The sequence below is a fragment of the Chenopodium album genome, chromosome 20 (assembly GCF_948465745.1).
Source record: "Chenopodium album chromosome 20, dcCheAlbu1.1, whole genome shotgun sequence".
In the NCBI taxonomy this organism is placed as follows: Eukaryota; Viridiplantae; Streptophyta; class Magnoliopsida; order Caryophyllales; family Amaranthaceae; genus Chenopodium; species Chenopodium album.
Genome location: NC_137853.1, coordinates 14,276,546 through 14,290,206, shown reverse-complemented (window position 1 = coordinate 14,290,206; position 13,661 = coordinate 14,276,546). Strand labels below are relative to the sequence as shown.

The 13,661-nt window shown below is 29.3% G+C and overlaps 1 protein-coding gene across 1 annotated transcript; it reads right to left on the bottom strand.

Annotated features, from left to right (window-relative positions):
- Positions 1 to 609: 609 nt before the first annotated feature.
- On the bottom strand, positions 610 to 3,921 carry LOC145596843 (peroxidase 57-like). The gene is made up of 2 exons (XM_081653036.1): positions 3,709 to 3,921; positions 610 to 1,431 (listed from the first exon to the last, which is right to left on the bottom strand). Exons 1-2 carry the CDS (start codon positions 3,919 to 3,921, stop codon positions 670 to 672), a joined length of 975 nt encoding a protein of 324 aa, XP_081509162.1. The 3' UTR covers positions 610 to 669.
- Between the last annotated feature and the right edge of the window lie 9,740 nt (positions 3,922 to 13,661).

The following is a 13,661-nucleotide window of genomic DNA, read 5'->3' as shown; positions in this document are numbered from 1 at the left end:
CAACTTATTACTCTATTTGTTTCCTTTTACTGTCTCAATTGAAATAATATTGTAACATTTTAAGGCTTGTTTGGGTTCATTTTTGGTTTTCAGTTTTCTGTTTTTTTTTAAACCAAAAACAAGAAACAAGAAAAAGGTGTTTTCACTTTTCTGTCGTCAGTTTTCAAAATTATCACGATTTTAATAAGTCTATATATTTTTTGATTCATTATGTGACATATATAATACACTTTTAAAAAACAAAAAACCAAAAAACTAAAAACCACAGTGATGCCAAACGAGCCCGTAATAACATAGTCTGATAAAATAATGCACAAATCAAACGTTTTTGCCTTATTTGATTGTTACTTTTTGCGTAATAATTTGCTTTACATTAACACTAAGTATAATCATTAACTATTTTTTTCAACTCCAAGAATAATATTGAACTTCATATATGATCCCAGAAGCACATTTATCTACTAATAATGTACTGTTCTTGGAAAATCTAAAATATATAAACCACTTCCTTTTATTATTGCAATCCATATATTACACTTAATTCTTTAATGAAATGTTGTATCTAGCTTTTTTCACGTCATACTTGGAGCACAAACGCCACAATATCAATAATTATACAATTTAAAAAGATAAAAATACATTTATACAAAAATAAATATGACCATTCAATTAGCTCTTGTTAAAGACCCTACAATTTTGTCTAATTTCTCCAGAATTCCCTTCAAGAACTTGGATGCTCCCCATTTTAACCATGGCTTTTGCAAAACTTTGTCCAAACCCAACATTATTTGCTGCCATATTAGTAACCAATGTCGAACTTAAGGAATCCAATGCTAGCTCTTGGTCAATTTGTAACACACCCATGTTACTTTTAATCTGGTTGTAGTATTGGTTATCAAACACGAAAGGCGTCTTTTGGTCAAGAAAAGCAGTAGGATCTACGTTCGGGTTTGATCCACAAACGCTCGTTAGCTTTGTAACCAAAGCTTTGTTCATAGTAGGATCGGGAGATCCCGTTCCCTGAAAGTTGGATAACCTATCTTGAAAAAGACTACAATGTGCGATTCCAACAGTATGTGCACCTAATAGGACTACCATGTCATTTAGGGTTAACCCTTTGTTACTAAAGGATTTTTGGGCTTGGGAAACGGTAAAAGATGGGCCGGGTACGTTGACTTCGCTTGAACGTGAGATGAGCCCGTCACGTCTACCAGTTGGGACATTGTACTTTGGACCCCCTGCTAGGACAATCGAGTCTCGGGTTGCTAGTGTTATGATATCTGCACAAGAGACGGTTTGTGGACACGATTGTTCGAGTTTAGACTTGATTTGATCTATTAGTGCAAATTCGCGAACTGACCCGTTTGGGCCAGCTGCTTTTTCAGCTTGGTTGTTAGAGGTGGAGTCAATCAATATGGAGGCATCACAACCCTGTAAAATGACTAACATGGTTAAGCAAATGTATCATGTAATGAGAATATATATATATATATATATATATATATATATCATCAAATGTTTTAATTAATTACATAATCTTATAGAGGTATACAAGTGGACAGCTGAACCCGAAAATCATGGTTTAGTAATGACCGAAATATTTTAAAGAGAAATATGAAAGCCATCATGTAAAAGGCAACAACTAACCAAATCAAAATTTTGCGTGCTAATATCTATGGTAGGTTATACCATGTTTTACAATATTCATTTTTTCTCACTTAAAACATCACAAAATCTTTTTTAAAAAAAAATATATATATATATATATCACAAAATCACAAGTGATTAGAAGAGAAAGAAATATAGTTTTGATTATACCATACAACTATACAAGTAGTTATAATTATACATTTTTTTTTTTTTTTTGGAAAAATTTATAATTATACATTTAAAATAGTATTAATATTTAACGTTTTCATTTTTGTTCTTTTTTAAAAGCCCTTAAAAGTTGGGGCTTGCGCCACTTGTTCACCAATATTTGAAACCAGCCAAAAAAAAAAAAAAAAAAAAAAGGAAAAGAAAAAAAAAGGCCTTAACAGTCTCACTTTATTTCTTTTTCCACAAATCTTACTATCTTACCTCACACTATAGCTCTACACAATATTATTAATTACTTTTCTTTTTTTTTTTTTTTTGTTTTTTGAGGAAAATTACTTTTCTTATTTAATCAAACGTAACATTTTCTAACATGCACACCTATATACAGTCCCACTATACTCACCATATAAACAATATCTTAAATTGTCTTAGGCTCCGTTCTTCTCACCTTAATTTTACTGTACTGAACTAATTTTTACTAAACTGAAATTATATTTGCTGAACTTAAATTATATTTACTAAACTCAAATTAATTTTACTGAACTGAAATTATTTTTGCTGAATTGAAATTATTTTTACTGATTTTCTATTATAATTGTTCTTTAAGAAAACAAAATTTTACTGAACTGAACTTATTTTTTACTTAACTGAAATTATTTTTACTAAAATGAAATTAATTTTAGTGAACTAAACATATTTTTACTTAACTGAAATTATTTTTACTTAATAATATATTTTTTTTAAGTTGAAGAGAACAGGGCCTTAATTTGTGTATTAATTGTTAATAACTTTTGAATTGAAGTTTGTATTTATTTGTGTAAAAATAAACATTATTCAAGACTGAATTGATATGGAAAGCTCGTTTCTAATAAGAAAACAATTCGTGCTTATAATTATTGTTGAAATATATCCTACCAAATAACACATGTACGGTAAGTGTCCCACATTGATAAAAGTTAATAGAGCTGAAAACTTTATAAGGTTAAGGGGTTAAACTTCCTATTGCACCCATATGGTTTTGAGATGGAACCTCCTTCAGACTTATGAAGTAACTCTCTCTTGGTTTGGGGGTGCAACCATAACCCATATTTAACATTTATTGGAAAAAAGAACAAGGTGATGAAATACATGATGTAAACTTACATTAATTAGTTAATCTTTCAAATGAATATTTTCAGACATTTTAAGAATTTGATCTATTAAAAAAAGGAGACAGAGGTCATTGATCCTTTTACTCCATGTAACATCCAACTAATAAGGGATGATGTACCATCATTTTCTTCCTTCCTTTTCCCTCCATATTAATCAATCCAAACACACAATAAAAGTCATGAATCATTGTCAAAAAAAAAAAAAAAAAAAAAAAAAAAAAAAAAAAAGTCATGAATCAAAATTTTGTAGTCGAATTTTATACTTTTCGACCCATTCCTTAATAAGTTTATAATGCTTTAAAGGGGTAGTGTACAAAATTTTAAATACTGACTAAGAAAAAAGTATAGAGGTTACTACAAACTTTTCCATGCAATTGCAAGCATAACTATAAAAAAAGAAAAATAAAAATAAAAAATAAAAAATAAAAAAAAAAAAAAAAAAAAAAAAAAGAAAACGCAAGTACATATCAAGTATCAACATGATCAGTATTATACGAGAAACTTATTAAAAACAAGGATTAATTATGATGGATATTTGAAGTGTGAGATAAGGTACTTATTTCCTTAAATGAGTATATATGTTGACTTTATAAAAAGATAAACGTTGTAATAATAGAAGAACAACAATAAAGTTAATAAATCTTTGTTTCCATATGTGTAAACTTCTGATGCTACAAGTAAAACACAAAAATAATTTGCAAGCTTATGCTAAGATTCTAAGAAGAAATGAAATTCTCACCCTCACAAAACAATCATGAAAATGCATACGAAGCAAAGCCGCGGTAACGGACTTATCCGCCGTAAACCGCTGTTGTACCACCTGCTGAACGATAGTTTCGGCATTTGGACAAGTTTTACTATAAAACCCAACTTGAAGGGATAAACTTAGAGGAAGAATCAAAGACAAGAAAAAGAATGTTGTAACACTTATATATTTGTGGTAACTTTCCATTTTTAGTGTAATCAAAATCACTAATAAATGATGATAGTGCAAAGTGATGTAGTAAAGGAGAGTATATATAGTATTGCAGGGAATTGAAGCTGAGGTGTTAAAATAGTGGCGTGCGGTTGGTTGTTGAAAGTCAAATAAGATACGTAGTATATAGTACTCAGAAATAAGTGAGTGAGTCGATAAAACGTGGATTCTAGCATAAAAGTGTACAATAATGGAAGTGTTATAAAGTTTAAGGTAGTATAATGATATTTGGTTAAAAGTTGATGGAGAAATCTATGCATTGCAGCTGGCTCTGGGATAATTCCATGGGCGTATTGGGCGTGTTTCGTTTATGCATTACAGCAATTTGATCTTCTCGTAATTTCTCACTTTCTAACTAAATAAAGTTTTAGGCAAGGAGTGTTTTGGATTGAGTACAATGCCAAGTTGATACTTTTTTTTGTTAAGTCGGGTCAAACATGTGTTGATTTAACTTGGTCAAATCGGTAACGGGTTGGATTCACAACGGGTCAAATCAATGTCGGGTTAAGTTCAAATCGAATCAAATTTGAATTCTGATTGAAGATCAGTTACGGGTGGAGGTTGGATTTTGTATTTTACGAGTCAAACGTCAATTACAGTTCGAGATGGATGGTTTTTTTGGAATAGGTTTGTTTTGACACCTCTAACTATATGGCCATTTGGTTCAAGTTTATATTGGATTGGGTTTTTGTTGTCTTGTCTACTAACTACATACTCTTTTAAGTGTGATTCTTACACAAACTTAAACTAAAATGTGACTCCAATTAAAGTTGTTTTAAATATATTTATGTTACAAAAATAGTAGTGCGAGACTATTGTACTTTTAGTTGTTAAATATAAAGATGTGGGAAAATTTTGAACCTGAGGTTTACATCAGCGCAATTAATGTTATATTAAACATAGTGACCCTTATTAATTTAACATAGTAACCTTATTTTTAACATAGTAAGCTTTATAAAAACTTGTGTAACCTTTAAAATTATTGTGAACCTAAAGTACGACATTATGAACATAGTTGACCTAATTTTAACATATTGACCTTTATTACTCATATTTACTATGTAGTATATAAAAAAAATTTCTTTTAAAAAAAATTAACCTCGTATAGCCTCTATATTACCACAATGACTTTTATTTCAACATAATAACCTTTATTTTATTATATATATTTATTTATTTATAGTTACCTTATTTGATTAATCAATTAAAACAACCATAGTGTCTCTAATGTTAATGTTTAATAATCAATTAGTGTGAACCAGTTCTATTTAAGAGTTTGTGACAGAGGTGTCATTATCAGTTTATCACCACAAATTCCTGAATAAGGTAAATTTTCATAAGCTTATTATACGACGGGTTAAAGTTACTCCTATATACTATATAAAAGTAACCACTTTTGCAACATAACATAAATTTTACCCTTAAAAACCCTCATTATGTATATATTAGCCTTTATAAGTCTTTTTTATCTTCACTTTAAATCAAGAATATTTAGTAAAAAAATAAAACAAAAATTCAATTCAGCTAAAATAATTGAAGTTCAAAAACAAAAAAAGTTCAATTCAACAAAAATAATTTTAGTTCAGTAAAAATTTAAATAGGATTTAATTAGTAATAAAAATCAATAACTTTAGAAGAACAATTAAAATAACAAATGATCAAATAATGTGAAGAGAACAGAACATGCATAACATGTATCCACTAGAAATAATATCAAACTCAATACAAATTAAAGTTACCCTTAAATGGTTAAAAATATAATTTGTGGTCGGTACACCTGGAAAAAAACATTAGGTATATTTTTAAATAAAAATATGGGCAAAAAAAAAACATTATAGACATTTATAAAAAAAAACGCGAGCATAATATGTTCATTGAATTATTTTTTTTTCTTTATAGGAATTACTCTTTGAGTTTGATTATTATGTTCTGAACTATATGTTCTTTTCATCGTACAATATGTTCTTTAATGTTCAAACACCTAAAAACCCATAAAAAAAATAAAAAAATAAATAAAAAACATGCTCTTTAATGTATTATCATGTTCTATTTGTAAAGACTTTATAGACCTGATCATACTTAGCCCGACCCGAATTTTTTTTTAACGTGTTTGGGAATGTGTTTTTATGCATTTTTAGTAGTTTTTTTGGCCCGGCCTGAAAATGGACCGAAAAGCCTGCACGAGTCGGCCATTTTGGATGGGTTTGGGCACAAAACTTCCGGCAAATTTTTTCCCAACTCAGCCCGTCCTAAGAAGTGGGCTAATTTTTTGCTCTCGGCCTGCCCAATGATCACCTCTAAAACTTTATATTCTTTAATTTGTAATGTCATGTTCTATGTCAAACGCAAACATGTTCTTTTGTCAAATACAAACATGTTCTTTTAGTTAAGACTTTATGTTCTTTGTAATGTCATGTTTTTTGGTAAACACAAACATGTTTTTTTGTCAAACATTAGTATGTTCTTTTACAAACACTATTATGTTCTTTTTTTTCGCTCATGTTCTTTAAAATATGCTTAATATTTTTCCCAGGTGCACCATGTGCCTGGGTGCACTATACTATTTTCATTAAAATTAAAATTACTATTAAAATTAATAAAATTACTCTTATTTGATTGTTTTTCAATAAAATTAATGTTATTAACTTATTATACAAGACTTATTGTCTTTTCTGTACGTACTGAAATTAAGCAGACATACTTGAAAGGGAAAGCAAATAATTTTGTTTCAACTTGTATTAAAATAATAACACTATAATCATAATCTAATTATTAATTAGATTAATAAAGTTGTTAATAACGAAGAATTCTGGATACATCTCTCCAGATCAAATCCTAATTCAATAAGGAGCCAATTGTCCCTTCAGGCCAATTTGAATACTATTTTTTAGTCGTTATAAAAAATTTCCACTTGCACGAGACTCCATCATTGGGTTCAACTGTAGTAGAAACAAGTTTATTAAGTACAAGAATAATGCTTAGTTGCCTCCTTACATTATTATTTGGACTTTTGCATGTTTTCGTTCATAATGAATTAGTTATACACTAAGGGCCTGTTCATATTTACTGAATTGAGCTGAACTGAACTGAACTGAACTGATTGGAACTGAACTAAACTGAACTGAACTGATTGGAACTGAAGTGAACTGAGCTGAAATGAATATTTTATGTGAGAGAGAAATTAAGAGCTGAACTGAACTGAACTGATTGGAACTGAACTGAACTGAACTGAACTGATTGGAGCTGAACTGAACTGAACTGAACTGAAATTAAGTAAATGTGAACAGGCCCTAAGTTGGTATTGTAGGCCTAATGGCCCATTTAATGCTCTACAATAACAAGAACCAAATCCTTGAAAGAGAAATGCAGTAGTGACTTAATATTTGTAACCAGCGTTTGTAGTTAGTTACAAATTTTTTCGTCAAAGTTTCTTTGACTTAATATTTGTAACTGGCGTTTGTAAGTTACTTACAAGTAAAAGTATTGTGTAGAACGGAGTCACGTGAGTCCGGACATATAAAAAAAAAATTAATTGTCAAAAATTATATAATAATGTTGAGATATTAAGTTAAAAGTGTCAGAAATTAGATGATATTGGTCAGATATTAGATGATATTGGTCAGAACGAAATTAGATGAAATTGGTCAGATATAAGTTGTTATTTGTTAGAAATTAGATGCTTTTGGTCAGAAATTAGATGATATTGATCAGATTTTAGACAAAATTTCCTTTTCGATGGCTAAAGAATCACTCACCATGCTTGTATGTCAATGGCGGCACGTCGGTGTTGAAGATAAATCATACAATAGTTGTTTATCATATTGTTTCTATAGTCAGTGCTTATCACTTAGGCCCCTTTCTCTAGAGCTGCTCTGCTCTGCTGAAATCTGCTCTGCTATGCTCTACTTCTATCTGCTATACTCTGCTTTTCTCTGCTTCAATCAGCTTTGCACTGCCCTGCCCTGCTCTGCTCTGCTCTACTTTACTTAAATTTTATACTTAATATTGAATTAATAATAATAATTAATATTTAATAATAATAACAAATAAATAATATTTAATAATTATAATAATTAATATTTAATAACAATAATTGATATTTAATAATAATAAATATTTAATAATAAAAGTATTAAAAATTAATATTTAATAATAATAATAATTATTATTATTATTAATAATTAATAATAATACTAATTAATATTTAATAATTATAATATTAATAATAATTAATTAATAATAATATTAATAATAATACTTATAATTAATAATATTAATTATAATAATAATAATTTATTTTTAATAATAAAAATTAATATTAAGATAATAACTAATATTTAAAGATAATACTAATTATTAGATTTTAATTATAATAATAATAAAAATAATATTTATTAATTTTTAATATTAATAATAATAGTAATAATTAAATAAAATTTAATAGTAATAATTATTATAATTAATATTATTATAATAATTAATATAAATTTAATAGTAATAATTATTATAATTAATATTATAATAATAATAATTAATATTAATATTTAATAATAAAATTTAATGATTATAATATTAATGATAGTAATAATAGTAGTAGTAGTAGTTGTTGTTGTAATAGTAATAGTAATAATAGTAATAATAATAATAATAATGAAATCTGCTTTACTCTGCTCTGCTCTGTTGAAATCTGATCTACTCTGCCCAGAAGCTCAAAAGAACAGGGCCTTAGTTGCGAGATGTAGATATGTATGCTTTTATGTAATTATCTTTTGTTTTTATTAATTAGCTTGTAATTATCTTACTTTTGGTTACCTCAGTAAGCCTATTTAATGGCACGTACTACTTAATGGAAAATCATCAAAGCTTTTCCAATTCTTGTAGTCGGCACCTTCATCATCTGGATTGTCTTCTTAGTGGCACCTTCTTCATCATCATCTGGATCGTCTTCTTCGATCCTACTTCTATATGCTTTGATCTTCCTATGTCAACGGCGACATCTCCATCATCATCATCATCTGAATCGTCTTCTTTGCGGCACCTTCATCATCATCATCTGGATCGTCTTCTTCAATCGTGCTTCTGGCCTTTCTTTCGCAGTTTATAAGGTCGGATGGGTGTGTGTACATTATAAATTGGACTAACATGAAACGGTCTCACGCAAAACCATATCTAGTTATAAACATTTTGGTCAAAGTTTCTTTAACTTAATATTTGTAACTGGCGTTTGTAAGCTAGTTACAAACTTTTTTGTCAAAGTTTCTTTGACTTAATATTTGTAATTGTCATTCATTAACTCATTTACTAATAAAACTTCAAACAATGATAAACCACATATTAGTAACAAGCATTTATTTAATCCATTAACTAATGTCATGAAATTAGTAACTTGCATTATCTTAGTCGGTTACTATAATGCTTTCGTAACTAGCAATCCAGCATAATATACGCCAGTTACTAATAGGGCGTTACAAATAGCATTTTTTCTACTAGTGTCATAATAATCCATACTTTAACTAATTTGTTATTGGTGCAGTAGGCAGTGGTGATTGGGGTTGCATTTGGTATGGAGGATTGTGTTTGATGGGAGGGGACAAGAGCTTAACCACCAAGACTTGATCCCCGAATCCAGATTAACTTAAAAGGTGAACCGAGTAAAAACACCAAAAAAAAAATAAAAAATAATAATATATACCTTTTTATATCAGGTGTACTGAATTAAGACACTGAGTCATTTATATTCTAACAATATATATACTCCTTATGTCCCAGTTTACTTGCATTATTTTAACTAGACACGCTTGCCGATGCACATGTTTGACCGTTAATATCTTTTATTATATACTTGTATATGCTATAAAAAGTTTATATTAAGAAACTTAAAATTATATAATCATTATGCCTCTTCTTAGGGCCTATTCACATTTACTGAACTGAACTGAACTAATTGGAGTTGAACTGAACTGAACTGAACTGATTGGAGCTGAACTGAATTGAGCTGAAATGAATATTTTATGAGAGAGGGAAATTAAGAGCTGAACTGAACTGAACTGAACTAAAATTAAGTAAATGTGAACAGACCCTTAGTCATACTGTCTCTTTTCTAAGTTAAACTTTGTGAATTATTGCCATGTTTTTCTATTGATATATACCAAAATAGTCATGTATGATCTTGTTAGAAAATAAATATTTTTTTTCCTTTATAATTTTATTTTTATTTATTATTTATTTTATTATTATGAATATGCCAGTAATGCCACACTTAATTACTTATGGGCTTATGGCATACAATAATATTAGGCGTTTGTTTAAATTTTTCTCCTCGGTCTCTTGTTTCTAATTTGGGCCAGATTTGGTGTTGGGTTAAGCAACTCTATTTTCCCATTTTTTAACCTTCTTGTTTTCAGATTTTAGTTTCTCATGTAGCCAGCTTAATATCTAAGCTTCATTTAGCTCATCTGCTTTGATTGTTAGCAACCTGATTACGGGGTTGTTTGGTTCGTGGAATACAGCTATGAAGTATGGGTTTAGAATGAGTAAAACTCTTATTATATGTTTGGTTGTCAAAAGCATGAATTTTAAACTCATACCTCAAACCCATGAGGTATATGATATAGAGACCTTGGGGGGAGGGGGAGGGGGAGGGGGAGGGGGGGGGGGGGGTTTTGACTCATTTCATTCCCTTAGATATCAAATAAAAGGAGAGAATAATGAGAGATTATAGTCCATTCTAGTATGAACCCAAACACATGATATTAAGTTTTAAGTTCCAACCCGATACCACCACCTAAACCCTATTCTTGATTCCAAACTCATACCACTTTGCGAACCAAATGCCCCCTACATATGATCTAGTTGTAATTGAATTTTGTTGTGATGGTACCACAAAAATGCGTTCGAAACTAGTACAAAGTATTTATTTTGAATTTTATGACAAATTTGTTATTTTAAACTTTTGGAAAAATTGATAAAATAATCCCAACTTTCGCCTGTTCGCTCAAAATAATCCCAACTTTGGGGATCATTAGCTCAAAATGGTCCCAACCGGTCACCCAACCTATTATAACAGATTAAGGTGACACGTGTCACCATAACAATGGTTAAAAAAAAATTTTAAAATAAAATCAAACAACAAATACCAGCCCACGACCACCCTCCTCACCACCAGCAACCACGACCGCTCCATCCTCCATCTTCGTCGGCGCTGAGAAACACCTCCCCCGCGCCAGCGCCGACGACGCCCCCACTAACTACTAAAGAAACAATAGCCACCAGTAATTGCAACCTAGCAGCCCGCAACAACCAATTCACCATCAACTACTTCCCCCACCACATAAAATCCCCCAAACTCCCTCCCCCACCGTCAGAACCCTAGGGGAAGTAATTTAGGGATTTCGGTGGTTGCGGGATTAGTTGTTTTTCATATGGATTTTTTATTTTTTTTTCAAAAAAAATATAAAGGACACACCAGGAAATGACACGTGTCATTGTTGGTGTGTCTTTTAGTATATAGTACTAGTATAGCACTCGTGCAAATGCACGGTTTTAAAGTATAAATACAAGATCTCACAAAATCAACTAAGGTTAGTTTAATGCATAGTGAAATACTTTATATTAATTAATCAAAAGTTACCATCATGTTAAAATAAATTCATCCACTTAATAGAGACCATACAATTTACATTAAAAAACTTAACATTATAGAGTCATATCTTTAGGTACTTAAGTTATATTTTAGACCATTCTTTTTCCCTTAAAAAATAAATTAAATTGCGATCCAAATTGGTGCCTTTTTTTACAAGACATGGATGCCCAAATATAAGCTGATCTTGTTGATTGTTATTAGTAGTAAGCTTATGTCCTACGGATCGTAGGTCTAAAGACAAAAATTGTCCATTACTTTCTTTGTTATAATCTATGATGTATGAGTTCTTCTAATGATCATCATACCCGTATCGGACACGCAATACGCACCCGTATTCCTATGAATATCGAGTACTATAATATATAGTTTTATTATATTTTTAATATATTTTTTAATAATAAATTTGCTAGATATATATTGAATTTGATGAAATTTGAATGATTTTTTCATCTTCCTAAAATTTACGAGTATAAAGTAAAATTTATCAAATACTATTGAAGATTTTCTAAAAAATTTTATTTAAAAATATATATTATACCTTACTTAATTTGTCGTACCAGTATCCTCTATCTTCTAAACAACTATATTGTGTACTTATATCACGTATGTACCAGATCTCGTACCCGTATGCAACTTTTTATTTCAATTCATTTCCCATTTACTTATGCATGATTAAAATCCCAACCGATCCAATTCTAAGTAACTATTTTCTCTTGAGATTCTAAAAAGAATTATGGCATTGAATGTTTTATCTTGATTTTTTTTTTTTAATTATGAAATATTACATCATATCACTTATGACAGTACAATTTCTATATCAAAAAATTGAAACATAAATGCTTGAGGATGATTGAATTTTTTTATAAGGTGAGAAATTTGTATTTATTTACACCATTTTATTTTAGACAATAATTGTATATTTTTTATTAACTAATAATCTTAAGTATATTTTTGGTAGATTGATAATCTTAATAAGTATAATTTCATGTGAAAGTGGTGGTAACTTGTTGAAAATTGTATTAACTACAAGTACTAATAAAATATATTGTTAACATCGGTGTATATAATTGAAAAAGTTAGCTGATTCTAAGGTGAACTTTAGATTAAAAAATAAAAGATTCTAAGGTAAGAATTTTCCACTATCATGTAATTACTTGATAGTTTGATTTTACTAAAATTTAAAGATTTGTCAATTTTATACATAGTGCAATCTATCTATCTATATACTATACTAAAAGACAAGTACCTCAATGTGAGACTGACAAATGTCACTCCCTCATTTGCTTGTCTTATTTATATAAATATTTCTATTAATTATTATTTACATATTCAAGCATAATTTTTTTTTTGTTAAACTTCAAACTTAAATTTATCAATAAAAAGCAAGTTCTATACATACATAAGATCTTCATGATTTCCTAACAACATATTGTATTTTATTTTTAGCAATAAATTATACTTTGTGTGTTGTATTCTTAAATGTTACTCAAGAAATTTTTTTGTGTAACTATGTATCTTTATTTACTCTAATACTACAAATAACTTATAATATCTTACCAATATTTACTTCATCTATTATTCACCAATGTCATCAAGTTATGATAGCATGCTATTTTGTATGATTATAAAGTGGTTTTTAATGTTGAATATGTGAGGAATTGATGCCTTAGTTCATTATCCACTCTATTTTTATGCAATTTTTGTGTATCCTATGCTTCACGGGTTGTTAGTGTTTTTATTGAGATTTTAGGTCCAAACACTAGTGGAAAAAATCTCATTCGTAACAGGCTATTTGTAACGGGCAAAGCTTTGCCCGTTACAATTAAGATATTCGTAACGGGCAAAAAAGTGTCCGTTACGAATACTTATTTATTCGTAACGGGCAAAATAGTGCCCGTTACGAATACGTATGTATTTGTAACGGACAAATTAGTGCCCGTTACGAATAAATAAGTATTCGTAACAGACACTATTTTGCCCGTTACGAATACTATATTACATGTTACAGGCGTATTTTGCCCGATACAAATGCCCAAACTTGGCCCAACTGACGAGAGGAGCCCATTACTTGGCT

Bases quoted from the DNA above. Each gene is read 5' to 3' on its own strand.
- LOC145596843 (XM_081653036.1), bottom strand. From the start codon at position 3,921: ATGGAAAGTTACCACAAATATATAAGTGTTACAACATTCTTTTTCTTG. The intron at 1,432-3,708 runs GTGAGAATTTCA...GTCATTTTACAG, and splicing joins TTCATGATTGTTTTGTGAGG to GGTTGTGATGCCTCCATATT.